This window comes from Taudactylus pleione, unplaced genomic scaffold (assembly GCF_031769625.1).
Source record: "Taudactylus pleione unplaced genomic scaffold, aTauple2 ptg000012l, whole genome shotgun sequence".
NCBI classification, from domain to species: domain Eukaryota; kingdom Metazoa; phylum Chordata; class Amphibia; order Anura; family Myobatrachidae; genus Taudactylus; species Taudactylus pleione.
The window spans coordinates 7,067,844-7,086,197 of NW_028284415.1; the positions used below are offsets into that span (position 1 = coordinate 7,067,844).

The following is an 18,354-nucleotide window of genomic DNA, read 5'->3' on the forward strand; positions in this document are numbered from 1 at the left end:
CAATAATAGCGCAGCAGGGACTGTGACACACAGCAGCGCCACCGGCTCGCTGCGGCTGCACATGTAAACTATCCTTTGTATAGAGCTCTGCCAATCAGCTTTCTGTCTGTGGAAACGTGGCAGCTCTGTCACGCCCGTGGGCAGTGCAGAGACGGAGAAAGTGCTGTCTCCGTCTCTAAAAAACAAATTTGGTCCGTCAGGGGGGGTTTCTGGGTACTCAGAATCCCCCCCTGTGTGCTCTACCGTATGTTGCTGGCAGGATCGACCAGGGTTCCCAAAATGTGCAGAAAACAGCTCAGAACCTATTACTCAGACATGGACAATTTACAAAATTGTGTTTAAAAAAAGACAGACCTTCAACCCTAAACTTGGACATAGAAGGACCTCCATCTGTGGGCTAGTGTAAAGCTGGGTACACAAAGATATATAGTTTGTACAGCTGATGAACGATATATCGTCAGGACCATCTGTAAGTGTGAACATTCAATACATCTGTAAATTACGTCTTTTACATATATCGCATCAGTCATGCTGCAAGGCAGATGCGCTATATCGTGTAGATATGTAGTCCACATGTTTTTGTGTGTACAGACAACCATAGGACTGCAGGAACTTTTGAAATATACATAAACACTGGGCAGGCATATTTAAATGGATTCTTCTGAACAGATATATTGTGCAGCCAGTTGTTAAGTGTGTATGCACAATATCGTTGGTGTGCATCATTTCCTACATTGTTCAATTTTCTGGTCCGTCCTCACATCTATCAAGTGTGTACAATACATTAGGAAGCATCCCTAATCTGGTGGCTAGCGTATGGACACACCTCTAAACTAGAGGATAGTGTTTAAAGCATACCTGCAATCTGGTGGATAGTGTTCGGCACTACCTTCAGTATAATAGCTGCTATATAATACCCCTTTTACACTTGCAGCAATAACCCACGTTATTGCATGTGAACGCGCAGTAACCCGGGTTACTGTGCAGTGTGAAAATAAGCCGAGTCGAGCGACCCAGCATTTCAACCCTGGTCACGACAAGTGTCGAACGCATGTTCAACCCAGCTCATGATGCAGTGTGAATGGGTAACCCTGGTCGATGCGACCCGGGTTCCATTCACTGCATAAGAAAAGATGGTGCATGGAGATGAGATAATCTCCAAGCCCGGCTCAGCACGTGATGCCGATGTCGTCATCGACCCAGCAATGGTGCCAGGTCGGCCCGCCAGCCTGAAAGGGGTCTCAGCCTGGTGGCACCCGGGATGGGCGCATGAACATAATGGATGCGACCCGGCAGTCAGTTGTAAAATAAGTATAACAGTACTTGCACTCTGGAGGCTTCCTCCCAAATGTACTTACCTCCCACAGATTACTCTGCTGCTGCTTGCTTGCTTGTAACTTGTAAAGGAGACTGCTAAGAAAGACACAAATATATAGTTGATTTTACTAAAGGTATTTTGCATAACCAACTCATACAAAAAGCTTTGCTTCGGAAATCCCCACTCAAATTACTATTGCAGTTACCTAAGTAGAATTAAGTGATGAGAAGATAATATATCAATTAATTCATCCAAGGTATCTGCAATGGTAAATTTGAATGCAGAGAATGTTGCACTGTGTTGGAGGGGCCATGTTGAGGTGTGTGATTTCTGCATGAGAATTTGATGCGTTAAGCCACTAGAAATACTGGACCTCATTCAAACCAGGTTGCAAGCGCTGTCGATGTTTAGGCCCTGCGCACGTGCAGCGGCAGCACTGCGGGTGCGCAAGCCACGGAGCGAGAGAGAAATTCTCTCGCTCCGGAGCTCACTACAAAATGGACGGCTGTCGATGTTGATCGACAGCTCGACCCATTTTGTAGGCGTGGCGGGGGGGTGGTTTCAAACGGAGGCGCCTGCCGTTTTGTGGGCGGCCGCACTGACATCAGCAGTGATGTCAGTGGAGAGCTTCCTGCTCGATCAGAGCAGGAAGCTCCCTGGGGCTTGCGGTTGCTGAGACCCAACCTTAGGGTCTTGACCATCGCGACCATCAACCTGGTCGGTCGCTAAAGCTGTGGGTGGTAACCCACAGCTTAGCTAGCTACCAGGAGGCCGCACTTGAGAAGTCAAGCGGCCGCCCTCATTCAGAGCGAGCGCTCGCTTCTTGCGACCACCTCTGAATGAGGGCCACTGTGTATTAAATGGTATACAATCGGGAAACCGGCTCCCTTAATACCGGCAGCCGGCTTCCCGACTGTCATATCCCGGCGAGGGTGAAATGCCGGGCGTCTAGATGTAGACGCTTGACATTTCCCCGACGCCGGGAGACCCGCGCCCGGCATCCCGTTCGAACGGATGCCGGGCGCCGCCAGCGGACAGCCGCGGAGGGGGAGGGTTAGGTTTAGGGCACCCGGGGGGGACTTAGGGTTAGGCTAGAAGGAGGGAGGGTTAGGGTTAGGCACTCCCGGGGGGGACTAAGGGTTAGGCACCCCCCCGGCGGACTTAGGTCTAGGCAGCGGGGAAGAGGGGGTTATGGTTAGGCATAGAGGGGGGATCCAGCGCTGTCGGCCTTCCGCTGCCGGGCTCTGCTCATCTGTCGGCCAGGAGCTGCCAGGAATCGAACCGGCGGTATTTCATACCGATTCCGTATTAACAAACAAATAGTGATTCACTGGATAATATGGCCAGGCAGAGATAAACAGATGTGTAGCTGGTGGAAATAATCTGCATTATCTGATCTAGATAGGTAGGTTCAAAGGAAATGTGAGGAAAAATTACTTTATGGAAAGGGTGGTGGATAAGTGGAATAGCCTCCCATCAGAGGTGGTAGAGTTCCCGGCCAATCCACCGGCCCGACAAATCACACATTGCGTACACACTGTACGATGCAGTGGTACGACTGTGCAATGTACGATGACATGCTGCATTTAACACCATGGCATTGTACACGATATCTTCTGATTGACCATGTAACACGGCTATCCAGAAGATATTGTAAATAACCCGACAGGAGCGCGCAATTGCCGGTACACACTGAACGATCTTTACAATTTGTCGTTCCAATTTGCCTGGAAACAACAAATCGTGAAGATATCGTTCTAGTGAAGATCCGGCCTAAGACAGTAGAGCAATTTAAACATGCTTGGGATAGGCATAAAAATATACTTTCAAAGAACTAAGGATTATATAGGGTTGAGGTTACCAAAAGGTTAAAAAACGGGCAAACTAAATAGGCCAAGTGGCTCTTATGTGCCGTCAAATTCTATGTTTCTATGTTACTTCACTATGGGGTCTATTTATGAAGCTGAACTAAGCCTTTTCGCTGGGTTAAACAACTATGCGCATGCATGGAGGTCAACACTTCCTTTCGTCTGTGATCAATCGCCAAACCAGGGGGATGTTTACATAGTAAAATGCAGTAGTACAGTACTATTTTTGTATATCACTGTAATAAGCAACGAATGATAGTTACCGTCTCTGGTTTAATTGATTACAATGGTTTGCCTCGTGTTCAAGTAACACATAAACTATACAGAAAAAATAAAAACTCAATAGAAACATACTAACCTCTACTTTGCCAAACATACTGTACCACCATCTTCTCATACTACCCTCTCCTCTTCCGAAAGTGTAACCTGCTAGTAGGAGCCAGCCCCAAACAGAAACTGATACTGAATGCCAATATAAACCAGAAAAACAGAGGTGATGTCATGTCACATAATTCATCAGGGTAAATATGTCAGTGACTTATCATGTGATATTTATGCATACAATGTTTGTGGGAGGGTACTATAGGAGAAAGGTCTGCCTATAGGAGGAGATGGAGAAAGGGGTGGAAACTGGAGAAAACAAATCACTGACAGGACCTGCCCAAAGCCCCTCTGTCTGTGTAGGAGGAGAATGTAGCAGCCGGTTATCCATATTTGTTCCTGTAGGGCAGTGGTGTCAAACTAAGGCCCTTCAGCTTTTGTGGGACTACATATCCCAGCATGCCCTAATAGCAAAACTGTGGCACTGTAAGCTGGGATGTGTAGTTCCACTGCAGCTTGAGGGCGATAGGAAGGAGGGGATGAGAAAGATGGGGAGGTGACAATACAGAGAGAGGAGAAGATAAAACATAGGAAGTGTGAAAGAGAGACGGGCGGGGGGTGGTGGTGAGGGTTGAGGACATGGATCCCGGGAAAGCAGTAATCTGTGTATGAGGAGAGGAGAAGATCCTCCTGACATGAGTATGGATGGAGCAGTCATGGACAACCATGGAGGTGGAGAGTGGGCAGAGATGGAGGAGGGAATCTCCATGGAAGAAGGCGGGATGGCAATGATGGAGGAGGTGACCATGAGGAGATGAGGTGGGGAGTAGGCAGAGATGGAGGTGGGAATCTCCATGGAAGAAGGAGGGATGGCCATGCAGGAGGAGGAGGAGACCCTCCAGCATCTTAGCCAGGCCGCTGACGTCACGGCTTCTGGCGGGGCCTGTCCCCTGAAGGATTGAGCTCAGCCCGGGGAACAGCCAGCGCTCAGTCCGCTGACATGGAGCTGGAAGACGGCATGGTGTACCAGGAGGACCCGGGCAGCTCCGCTGTTATGTCCGAGCGTGTGTCCGGCCTGGCCGGCTCCATCTACCGCGAGTTCGAGCGGCTGATCGGGAAGTATGATGAGGACGTGGTGAAGGAGCTGATGCCGCTGGTGGTGGCCGTGCTGGAGAACCTGGACGCGGTGTTTGCCGAGAACCAGGAGCATGAGGTGGAGCTGGAGCTGCTGAAGGAGGACAACGAGCAGCTCATCACACAGTACGAGAGGGAGAAGGCGCTGAGGAAACACGCCGAGGAGGTGTGGGGGGTACTCCGCTTACTAGGCCTCATGTGCCGGGGACCCTTTTCCCTCCCAACCCCGTTTTCCTCTACACCCCAACTTTAACTATCAGTGTGTTCTCCCGACAGCTGCTCGTGCTTTCTATTACTCACTCCCCCCAGCCTTCCCAGCCTATGGCATGTGTGTGCTTACAGCCTGTAATACAAAACACCCCAATTCCTAGACCGCTAATTACTAATACACTCCAACCTCTGGTTATTGTACCCATACTCCCTTCCCTTCTCTTACCCTATTATTAATACTTCCCAACTACTGGCTCTAGTATCAGTACTCTCCATCCATTCTCCTACCCTATTAATAATACTCTCCTAACTCTACCACTGATACCAATACTCCTTATCCCTTCTCCTACCCTATAACTAATACCCCCAATCACTGGCTGTAGCACCAATACTCTGCCCCTACTTTGTTACTAATGCTGCCCATCCACTAGGCGATTTTGACAGGTTATTGCACGATAACGACGTCGTTATCGTGCAATCGCTTGCTAATCGGGCAGTAAAATGTTAAAAATAAAAAGCGATGCGCGTGCCTGCTGGTCATTTTTAACATCTATCATCGCTTGAACATGACGGTCAACCTGACGACCGCTGTCAAACGTCTGAACGTTCAGTGTATGCACTTCACCCCTAGGGGGACGATGGCATGATTTTAATATCGTAATCGTGTCGTCGTCACCGCATCTTGTAGTGGATGGGCAGCTTAATACTCTCCAACCACTGGCTGTGGTACCCGTACTCCCCATCCTTTCTCTTAAGGTGCGTATCCACTTAGCGATTAAACAGGCCGATTAAGCGATACCGTCATCGTTATCGTTCAATCGCTTGTTAATCGCTTGCAAATCGGCCATGTAAATGTTGAAAATGACCAGCGATGCGCGCACCCGCTGGTCGTTTTTGACATCTATCATCACCCGAACATGTTGGTCAACCTTACGACGACGTCAGGTTGCCCATGTTCAGGGATGATTGATGAGCGTTCAGTGTAGGCACATCACAGACTGTGAAACGACTGCACAATTACCATGTCGTAATCGTTCACTCGTTTCTATGTCTGTAAGTGGATACGCACCTTACTGTATTAATACACTCAAACCCCTGGCTGTACTACCAATATTCCCCATCCTTTCTCTTACCCTATTACTAATGCTCTATTATAAACACTGTCACTAGTACTAATACTCCCCATCCTTTCTCCTACCATATTACTAAAACTCTCCTAACACTGTCACGAGTACCAATACTCTCCCCATCTTCTGTCCTATCCTATTGCTCCCCAACCACTGGCTCTAATTCCAATACTGGTGATTTTTTTTCTACCCATCTGCTAATATTCCCCAGCCACTAATTCTAGTACCAATGCTCCCTTATCCTACCCTATTACTAATATTCCCCTACTGCTGCCTCTAGTACCAATGCTCCTCATCCCTTCTCCTACCCTTTTACTAATATCCCCCAACCACTGTCTCTGGTACCAATGCTCCCTTCTCCAACCTTATTACTAATATTCACCAACCATTGGCTCTAGTACCAATGTTCCCTTCTACCCTATTATTAATAATCCCCAACCACTGGCTCTAGTACCTATGCTCCTTATCCCTTTCCCTACCCTATTACTAATATTCTCTAACTGCTGGCTCTAGTACCAATGCTCCTCATGTTATGCATCCCTTTAATACAGGAAAACGTTTGATAATATCCGGAGGAGATACTCTGCTCTTCATCCCTTTTTAAGTATGCAATGCTTACTGTGTTAGGTTTTCTTTTTTTCACTAATTATTAGGTTTAGGGAGGGGGGTTTAGGTTTAGGCACCCCTGGGAGGAGGTTAGGCACTAGGGGGAAGGATAGGGTTAGGCACCTTTTTAAGGGAGGGTTAGAAGGGGGGGGGGGGGGAGGGGAGGGATAGGATACTAACCAGGCGCCGTTGGGATCTTCATATGCCGCACTTCCGGCGTCTGTTTTATCCGCCGGGCTACGGTCCGGCGGGCGGTATGTCATACCGATTCCGTTTTAAACATCACAGTGAGAACATTAGTAATTTCTGATCAATACAGATTGGCACTTGTTTTTGTCCTGAACTTTGCCTTAAATTATGGTTTTTCCTTTTTCTTTTTTTTTTCTCTTTTGTTTTAACAACATGTAGTAATATCGTTTGTAAAGGTGTGTGACAGAGATACCCTTTAGAATACATTTGTCATGGGCTCAGATAATTTCTCTAGGGATGGAGCAGTAAAGGCATAAGCTTTGCTCCAGGTTGGCTTATCTGTGTCTGCTTCCAGCAGCCAGCTAGTTCTGGAGAAAGTAGTAAAAATAGGTGCAGATTTGTTCTGAGGGTGAAGACTTTCAATAAATCATCTACTTGGCCGTTCTAATTCTTGCAGAAGCTTGGAAGCAAATTGTCTGAAAAAAGCACAAAAATATCTTTCAAAGTGGATTGTTTTACTAAAAATTGGTAATTTTCTTACATTGTGGATGTTTACATTAAAACTGAAATTTGTGGGACCTACACTGTAAATACTCTACACATCTTATCTGCGAGGGAGCTGTATGTGGAATGGAACAACTTACATCTCAGTCATGAGTATCTGTGAGAAAATCTTTACCGCTGAGGCTCCTTATCTATGTTCTCCTTAAATTCAGTTAAAAATATTTTTCTTTTTGTACCTCTTCCACCGACTGGTAGAACAGGTTTTGTGTCCACCACATTACAGAATACATTTGCCAACATTGTTGTCAACTATCCAAGTGGCATCTGTAAGCACACCTTAAATCAATGGCTCCCAAACTGGGCGCCGTGGCACTCTGAGATGCTGCGGAGCACTTGCAGGGGTCGTCCAGGACCAAATCAAATTATTTATGGTCAATGTAATAGGCAAAACCAGTGCTGGTGGCTGCCAATCATAAAATGCAACCCAGTCGGCAGGTCACATGGTTGCGACATCAGAGGTCCTTTAGCCCACTTAAATTTAGACCTAACCATAACTTTACTACTTGGCAAATCCCTGTTGCACTGCAGGTGGGCAGACTGAAAATGTACAGAGAGATTTATATTGAGAGGGGGAGTGTCCAAACATCGAAACTGCTTTGTAAAAATTAAGCTGCACAGCATTTGTGGTCTACATTTTAAAGCGGACGGTATTTAGCCTGCTTGCAAAAATAAGAAATGTATCTTCATCCTTTGCATTGCAATATGGTTTGTCCAAGGGCAAACTTGCTTCATTTTTTTTTGCTTTGCTTCCAACTCAGAATCCTCCCTAAAGCTGGGTACACACTGACAGATATACTGGCCGATCAATTGATCGGCTAATATATCTGGTACACGTCGGCCAGTGTGTGCCAGTGATATGTCTGTAAATGACGTCGTTCACAGACATATAGCGTCGGCTATGCTGCACAGCCGATGGACAGATATATCTGCAGACATATCTGTCCATCGGCAAGTGTGTATGGGCGGTCGTACACATGCAGTGGAAGCTCGATCTGCAGATATATCTACTAGGTGTTTACCCTCCTTTACAAGTGGTTCAAAGGGCAGTCTGACCACTGACCTACAGTTTAAAATAGACAGCCTGCACACCCTCGTTCAAAAAGTTGTTGTTCTGTCTGAGCTTTTACTGTGTCCATAAACCATTACTCATCAGCTTTTTTGATATTCATGAAAAATGAGTGTATTATAGAGGGAATTTAATTAGGTGCAGGACTCGCTGTGCTGGGAAAAGCACCAGGTTTCACGCCACCCTCTGGGGCTTAACGCACGTGGTTCCCGTAGCTGATTGAATCAGACAGTGTGTTCAATTACTGTAGCTGTGGGATAAACCCCACGCCTAAATGAATAGTGTATCGCTTTTTCCTAACTAATTTAGAGGCTGCAGTGTAAGGAGTGTTTGTCCAGCGCACAAAGTGTCAGCCCCCACTGCGTGTAGATGACCAGTCCACTTTTACTATATTAAGTGAGTCATTGGTTCTACTGGATGAGAGACTGTGAGGACTAGTTTGTTGCAGACTGTTTTCATTAGATTAGAAGAGAGGGTAAAGCATGATAGACTTGTAGTCCTAAGGGTATATTTCCTAAAGTGCGGGTCTTCAGAAGTGCCGATGTTGCCCATAGCAACCAATCAGATTCTACTTAATATTTATCTAGCACCTTCTAGAACATAATAGCTAGAATCTGTATGGTTGCTATGGGCAACATCTCCACTTCTAAAAACCCGCACTTTAAGAAATATACTCCCTAGAATATGAATAAAATATAGCTGTTGTGAATATGGGCAAATCTGGGTCTTGTATATGTACAGGGGTCTGTTCTCTGTCTGGCAGCATCAGGACATAATGTTGGTCATATGTCATGCCATTAAGTGCTGAAGAAATATGGAACTCCAACTGTCTGATTCTGGCGTGGAATTCAATTGTGTTTTTTTTTTTTTTTTGCAAACACAGCTCCTATGTAAACTGACAGGAGCTATTCAGTTGTTCGTGCCGCTGGTTGCGAGTGCTGTGGGCGCGAATCACTTATCGTGGATTTCTGCTCACAGCCCCCTGAGTTGCGAGCAGAAATCTGACTACTTTTGGGAGCTTTAACCTTATTGTGCCCGGCTTTTGGGTCTATTTAGACGCCTATACGCGTTTGATCCAATGCATCTGTGGCACCCGCGCCCAGCGACACAAACCATTGAATAGCTCCCGTAAGTTTAAACAGGAGGTGCTGTCTCAAAAACAGTTGAATTCCCCCCCCACATTCAGCATGTGATATGCCCGGTATTAAAAAAACAATAGTTAACTTTTTTTTGTTTGGTGTTTTAAAATATAGCATGTTGTCTACAGACCTAGATTGTCCATGATGGGGAATTGTGTGTCCCATTAAGTCTCTAGAAGAGCTTTGGGCAGCTGTCTGGTCTTAGGGCTGAATTCAATTAGCCATGAAAAGCGGATTGAATTCACCCGTTTTGACGCAGTTTTCTCCATGCGCGTCCCCACTTTTCGTCCTATTCAATTGTAAAACACATGAAAACGCGGATAGGCAAATGTTTTACAAAGCGAAACTAGCGAAAAGGACCTCCTTTTTTGGGGGGAAAATGAGTCTGTACCCCACAAAAAGTTTTAGTGACCCTGGGAATCAATATAGAATAGTAGTAGCCCTAATAAAAGTATTTTGTGAACTTATTTTGTTGCAAAGGGCTGTTATATGCATATTTGCATATGTGTGTAAAAATTATAGAAAGCAATGTTTTATTTCTGAAAAATAAGTACCGAGGTTAAATTTGGGGTACCTGAAAATGGGTACTAGTGTGTATATATATATATATATATAATATATATATATATATATATATATATATATATATATATATATATATATATATATATATATATATATATATATTGGTGTCTCTAAAATAAAAAAAAAATCTCAAATACACCTGTTGCAGCCTCCTGCAATCTCAAAAACACCTGTCTCATATAGCCCCCCACTTTTTACACTTTTAAAATTTTCGCCCGAAAAATGACATGTATTTTTTTGGGGGTGAATAAAGATATTTTTTTTACATTTATTTTGACTAGTCATTAGGGGGAGTGTCAAAGGATTCTGAACCAAGTCCCCACATTTGTACCTCCAAAATATGGGTTTTGCACCACTTTTCTCCTGCCTTTTGCCGGAGAAACTTTTGCACCTGTTTTGCCTATGGAGTTTTCACCTAGGCAAAAACTCCAGGGAATTGAATACGGGGATACTTTGAAAACAGGTAACAAGCGCAAATCGGCAAAAACTTTTCTCCAAATGGCACTTTTCGCGGCTAATTAAAATTGGCCCTTAGTTGGTGATTTCAGTTGCTGTATTCGCTCAGATTGGCTTCTGCAGTCTCTGAGCTGTCCATAACACGGTCCCCTAGTTAATTATATAATATGTTGTCATTTCCAACACTGTCAAAGACCAACAAACTATTGAGCCACTGAAATCATCTACAAAACAAATGCATTCATAAAGAGGAATTCAATTAGAGGGGAAAAGCCATATTTGCTTGTTTTTTTGCGAAAATTTAGCCTAAAAATTTTTTGCCAAATTCAATTCCAGGACAATTTAGCCTAAGCGGAAACAATTCTCCAAAAATGATTCTCCAATCAATAGCTGGTGAAAAGAAATGCAAAATCTTTATTTTGGGGTGCAAATGTGGGGAAACAACTCAGACCCCTTGGGACAGCCCCCAAAGGACAAATCTGCAAAAAAAACAGAAACAAAAACCTAAGAACACCCCAAAAAAGACATGTCATTTTTGGGGTGAAAATGTAAAAAGTGGGGGGATAAACATAAAAAGTAGTGAAATAGATTTCTAGGTGGATTTTTCACGTTTTTTAAAAGTTCACTTTAGAGGCATAAAAATATGCTAGCACCCATTTTCAAGTACCCCAAATTTGTCAGGACTACTTATTTTCACCACAAAATACAGCTTTATGCCATTCTTCACCACTTTTACAAGACGCTAATAGCAAGCGATTTACACAACTTAAGTACGCAAAATAGCTTTATTAGGGCTATTAGTCCACAACTATATTGAATCCCTATGTTAATATATCTTTTTCAGGGGTACAGACTGATTTCCCCAATTCTTTCAGTACTCTTCGCCTGTTCCGCATTCGCCTATATCCGTTTTTGCTTGTTTTGCAATTGAATTAGGCGAAAAGCGGGGACGAGCACGGAATAAATTTGCCTCTGAAACAGGCGAATGAAGCGAAAAGTCGGACAGGCGGAACCTTTGCCTCTAATTGAATATGGCTCATAATGTCTATCAAATGCATATGAACAGGTCTGTCTTTAGGAAACCGTTGGTGTTTGTTTATTGTTGCCGTACCTGTTTGGGTTTTAAGGTTGCATTTTTCAGTAAGCTGCAATGATGCCAGTGAAGATGTATATGAAGCTTGTATGAGTCTAATATCTTTATTTGCTAGCATTAAAATGTCAGTGGTATTAAGCATAATTTTAAGCACGTTTTATTTTCGGTGGCTACCACTGTAAAATGTTATTTCTAAAAGTGTTTGCTGTTTAAATTCTTGTTTTGGGAATGACCTATAAAACAGCTTGGACCAGGCAGGATAGCTGTTCAGGACTCTTCACTCTTACCCGTTCTCCATCCCTAGGGACCCTCGTTTTCTACAGGTGGCAGAAGGGCAGAGAATGACGCGTGAATCACATTTTCTGTAAACGATACAGGAAAAGGCTTTAGTCTCACTTTATATTTTGCAGTGCAGAGCTCCTGTTCCGTTTCCCCCTCTGTGTTTATGTATTAAATCTCTCCCTGACTGCATTCAAATGACTCCCAAGGCTACTCCCCTGTATGTGATTCAGTGTGGCTAATTTAATACAAGAATGTCTTTCCTATGTGGCATTGAGTCATCCGGCCATATAAATACGGATAGCTTTCCATTGTAGATACAGATATCAAAAGCCAAGAAAATCATTTCACTGATGGCTTTCACTTTCTTTACTATAGCAGGGGGGAAAAAAAACCCCAACTTAAATCTGGTTACCAGGGCTTACAGATCCGTTTTTGCACTTTTACCCCATGTTTAAAACACACACACACACACACACACACACACACACACACACACACACACACACACACACACACACACACACACACACACACACACACACACACACACACACACACACACACACACACACACACACACACACACACACACACACACACTTTATGTTACAGCCTTATTCCAAAATGGAATACATAAATTTTTGTCCTCAAAATTCTACACGCAATACCCCATAATGACAACGTGTGTGTGTATATATATATATAATTTTTTTTTTTTTTAGATTTTTGCAAATTTGATTAAAAAAATCGCATGTACATAAGTATTCGCAGCCTTTGCCATGAAGCTCGAAATTGAGCTCAGGTGTGTCCTGTTTCCACTGATCATCCTTGAGATGTTCCTACAGCTTAATTGGAGTCCACCTGTGGTAAATTCAGTTGATGGGACATGATTTTGAAAGGCATACTCCTGTCTATATAAGGTCCCACACTTGACCGTGCATGTCAGAGCACAAACCAAGCATGAAGTCCAAGGAATTGACTGTAGACCTCCGAGACAGGATTTTCATGAGGCACAAATCTGGGGAAGGGTACAGAAAAATATCTGCAGCTTTGAAAGTCCCAATGAGCACAGTGGTCGGCCATCTAAACTGAGTGATCGGGGGAGAAGGGCCCTAGTCAGGGAGGTGACCAAGAACTCGATGGTCACTCTCAGAGCTACAGCATTCCTCTGTGGAGAGAGGAGACCCTTCCAGAAGGACAACCATCTCTGCAGCAATCCACCAATCAAGCCTGTATGGTAGAGTGACCAGACGGAAGCCACTCCTTAGTAAAAAGTAAATGGCAGCCTGTCTGGAGTTTGCCAAAATGAACCTGAAGGACTCTTTACCATGAGGAACAAAATTCTCTGGTCTGATGAGACAAAGATTGAACTCTTTGGCATGAATGCCAGGCGTTATGTTTGGAGGAAACCAGGCACCGCTCATCACCAGGCGAATACCATCCCTACAGTGAAGCATGGTGGTGGCAGCATCATGCTGTGGGGATGTTTTTCAGCGGCAGGAACTGGGAGACTAGTCAGGATAGAGGGGAAGATGAATGCACCAATGTACAGAGACTTCCTGGATGAAAACCTGCACTTGACCTAAGACTGGGGCGACTGTTCATCTTTCAGCAGGACAACGACCCCTAAGCACACAGCCAAGATGTGAAAGGAGTGGCTTCAGGACAACTCTGTGAATGTCCTTGAATGGCCCAGCCAGAGCCCAGACTTGAATCCTCTTGAACAACTCTGGAGAGATCTGAAAATGGCTGTGCACCTACGCTTCCCATCCAACCTGATGGAGCTTGAGAGGTGCTGCAAAGAGAAATTGGAGAAACTGCCCAAAGATAGTTGTGCCAAACTTGTGGCATCATATTCAAAAAGACTTGAGGCTGTAGTTGCTGCCAAAGGTGCATCAACAAAGTTTGTTTTTTTAATTAAATTTGCAAAAATCTCAAACTTTTTACATGTTGTGATTATGGGGTATTGTGTGTAGAATTTTGAAGACTAAAATAAATTTATTCCATTTTGGAATAAGGCTGTAACATAACAAAATGTGGAAAAAGTGAAGCGCTGTGAATACTTTCCGAATGCACTTTGTGTATGTGTGTGTATATATGTGTATATATATATATATATATATATATATATATGTGTGTGTGTCTGTCTCTGTGTGTGTCTCTCTCTCTCTCTCTCTGGGCTGAAAATGTCATTAGACTGGTCAATGCCTCAGAATGAATGCCCCCATCCAATAACGTTCAGCGGACGTCTCGATTTAGGTACATCCATTCTATATAGTGGTTTCCTTTACTTCATACTGTGTTCAGTGAAAGTAGCATGCGATAACCATTTGTCAAGTTTGTTGAGTAATGGGATAAAGTCTTGTGACTTTTTGTTATTTGGCTCTTTGTAAATGTTTAAATGTATTTTACCTGCAACATTAGACTGAAAACCATCCTTGCCTGGAAATAGTATTTATTTGTTTGTACACAATTGAGTTCTTTGGCATATAGAAATCAGGGTTACATAAAATTTGGATTTTTTTTTCTAAAAAAAATAAAATAAAACGGATTTATTTAATTTAAATAGGATTTTTTACTAAAAAATGTTTTTATTTAAATCAAATCATTTTTTTGATATTTATTTTATTATTTTTTAAATCCAATTTTATGCAAACCTGAATTACAATTCTATACATGACACAAATTTAGTTTGCCTTGTTGCCCTTGTGTATTTGTTGTGATTGAAATATGGGCAGCTAATGAATAGGTCTATTAACGTGATGACAGCACATCTGTCCTATTTGTTAGCTGCAACCATCTGTCTCTTTATATTTGTGTCTCAGAATCTGTCCTTAGGGAATTTAAAGCCCTCCTGTTAACATGTCACTTGGTGATGTTGTTTCTCTTTAAAAGGTTTACTTGTTTACCTGTCTCTCTACAATTCTGTTATGTTTGTGTGAATGGTTTTTATAGTCTGTGATGTCTACCAAAGGGCATGCTAGTTAAAGTGATTTTTTTTTTCTGAATTTGTCTGGTACAATATGAAATTTAGTAAACATTTTTTATTTCACTTCTGCAGATTTCACTTCCCTCCAATCCTCACACTGTACAGGATCTCTAATGCAGGAAACCATATGCAGAACTAGAGCCCTTGGTTATCAGTAATAGTGTAAATCACACTTTTACAAAAATTAACCATTTATGTTTGTGTTCTCTTTGTGTTTTCTTTAAAGCTTTGTAGGTGTGAAGTAGGTGGTTGATTTGTGGGTGTGCTAATGTGTTAATGCTCGGTTTTCTTGTCACTGACTGTTTATTTAAAGGACCTTCTTAGATGTTTTATTGCTAGTCAGACATTTCCAAGTGTTTTATTGGTGTTTTAGACTGATTGTAATCATCCAGAGTTGTGATGTAATCGCAAATTTCTTATTCTAGGGCAAGTCTGTGTAGATACACAATTGAATTCTTTGTCAGTGACTCTGTGGCTTCCCGTCCAGGGAAGACTACTCCCAGATCTGCCAGAGATTCTAGATAATATGCAGTGGTTTCTTGCCAAATGTGTCAGGGCTATGAGAGTGTCTGCTGTGTAGGGGGATATGTGATCACTGACGAACTGTATATAATATCCACTGCGTCCTCGTGGCATATATCAGTGTATTTAGAGTTTGGGGTGAAGTCGCCTGGGAATGTAGATGTCCTAATGTAATGTATCCAACATTTTTCAGGGTCTGTTCAAATAATATATTTTTTTTTTCATGGAAATGTGGCCACTGGGGAGCACTGTTCCATAATTGTTAAGACTTAAGTGGTGTGCGATAAAGCAGCCAATCGGAAGGATTGGTACGATTTGGTTGCTATATCGCACCGTGTTATGGGCATGATGTCGGACCGAGCGTGCACCCGTGGGGTCGTACACCGCACCCCCTGATATTACTGCAGGATCAGTCGATTAGGGGATGCAATGTGCGATCCCATGCAGCGCCACCCAATCGCACTGTGTGTGGGGGCCGCCCGATATGTCGGACGTCTATTCCCACCCCCAGTCATATCTCACGGTGCCTATTGCACCGTGTATGGCCGGCTTAAGATATCACTATCTTGGCCAGGTTCTATGAAAATCTGGAAGGACATGACAGTGTACTTTTCACCTTCACAAAGTTTGAAGTATTAGTGCTTCATATATTTAAGTATGTTGCCCCATTTTATTTTTTTATTAAACTCAATAGAACAAGATGCAAATTTGCAAAATAGTGTTTGTTTAATGAAACTCCTACATCGCACAAATGCGCACACCTGAGAAATGTGAGATCCGATTAGAAGTGCCAGTTCGCGGTAGTCACTGCGTGGGTGCGAGACATTTTGTACAAAAAGCAACTTGGGAGAAGTGCATAAAAAAGTGGGGAAACTATCCTGGACCCCATAATGTGTCAGTGATAGCAGGACTATATAGATGGCTGTTAGTGGCCAAAAGAAAAGTAATGCAGGTTTTTTAATAGGTGTCAAATACATAATTTTTGCACTTTTTATTAATGGTGTTTTTCAGCAAATTGAAGTCTTTCCATCATTTTGGGGTAGAGAAAAATGTGGTATTGTTTTCTGTGGTTTATATAAGTTTGTAAAAGTTGAAATACTTTTTATCTCACATCTGCAAGTTATAAAACCCTCTCCCATCAATACCACATTTTTTACATACATATTTCACATAATTTAACCCTGTTTTTTTGGGGGGAGAAATTCACTTGAAAACGTACATGTCTTTGTTGGCATTTAAACCCCTCCAAGTGCATGATTATTAATTGGGAGTCCAATATTATCTCACTTTAAATCTTTATTTTAAAATGTAACAAACAGGTTTTGACTGCTGGATTTAAAACTGCAAGAGCAAAAATGCCTGATTTAGCACTTATTAATATTACCATGTTAAATTCTGCAGTGAAAGCTGGCTATTATCTACTTTGAAATCCTGCGGTTTCGTAAATATAGACCTTCGATGGATAAATCTGTCTTTTGACATTGCAAGATAGAAATTAGATTTCAACATTATCGTGTCAAGTGTAATAATTAAAATCCTAATTTCTGAGCTGTTTTGTCTGAAGTTTTTGTACTCCAGTTTGCATGTAATAGTTGTTTATATGTTACATATGGTGTTCACACTAGACCAGGGGCAGGGCGCTAAAGTGCAGGCAGGGCTTCCCTGCGTGCAGCGAAGACATGCACTCTCCCGAAAAGGGGTTGTGGCCGACCAGGTAGGTGACGTGTCCTCGTGACACGTCCCCAATTAGTCACTTTTGGCAGCAAGCCCGGCACTTAGATCGCTTGGCTTTTTCCCAAGCGCTCCCCTCACCCGGTGGCGTTCGGAAATCGCAACTTTTCCTGCCCACAGGCTGGACCGCACAGGTAAGGCTGCTTTGCGAAGCGTCATTATAAGGGCAGGGCGCATTTTGACAATTTAAATCAGGCAGGGTGCGGTGCCCTCATAAAACAGCCTAGCGGGAACACTAATGTATAGTAACTATATACGTAAATTTTGACCTTCAAATTGGCACAGAACTTAATGTGGGGTACACACTTGGACGATGGACCCAGTGAGCGCGTGACGATTTTGGTAAGCATACACACCTACCAATCAGTTGCACATTATGCCTGGCAAGATATCACAACTGGGTGGGCATTTAAATATGCTGCAGTTGTGATGTCCTTGTCGCTGGTGCCTGTTGCCAACGTATGGGTCGGTCAGTTGTCTGCAGATTTGAACGTTATATATCTTTCAGATATTTCGCATTCTCCCTGCTGCAGATTATACATCTGTGAAAGACACGAGCAGATGCGCCAAGCAAAATATCGTTCGTCGACTGCACAAACAATATATTGCTTAGTGTGTACCCAGCATTAGTGTCTAGAACTGATTGCAGCTTTAGTATAAACTATTTTGTTTGTAAAGGTAATAAATGGATTACAGAAATCACACCGCTCCCATGTTAAATTGCCTGTTACAAGCAGGTTGTGTATTATTTTCCGTGACTATAACGGAGCACATTCAAATTTAATAGATGTTGCATGAGACTCAGTTTGCGGTCTGGAAAAGGCAGAACTCTGTAGTGTCAGGCCATGCCTCCCACCCATTGGTTTCTGAGTTGTGACCGTTAAGGCCCCCATACACTCTGCGATTCAAAGTTGGTAAGATGTGTTGTACGATTGCCCTTGAAATTCTTCAAACGATGTGGTCAAACGGTGTACGGTTGATCGTTGCCCCTTCTATCCATCGTATCACATTGTACTCAAAAGATCGTAGATCTCTCTGCAAAACCATCTGATCTACGATCCAACTAGAGGACGGTGGGGATGCGCATCGGGGTTGCGGAACACACAAAAAACACCTCTTTTCATAGGATTGGTCTGTACAACCCATCAAAACTG

The 18,354-nt window shown here is 43.2% G+C and overlaps 1 protein-coding gene across 1 annotated transcript in view; it reads left to right on the forward strand.

Annotated features, from left to right (window-relative positions):
• Window positions 1-4,172: 4,172 nt before the first annotated feature.
• Window positions 4,173-18,354, forward strand: part of SPAG9 (sperm associated antigen 9) — a 92,203-nt gene continuing 78,021 nt past the window's right edge. Inside the window, exon 1 of the mRNA XM_088468591.1 lies at window positions 4,173-4,807. Within this exon, the coding sequence (XP_088324717.1) occupies window positions 4,508-4,807 (300 nt within the window). The 5' untranslated portion in view covers window positions 4,173-4,507. The remainder of the gene's footprint in view (window positions 4,808-18,354) is intronic.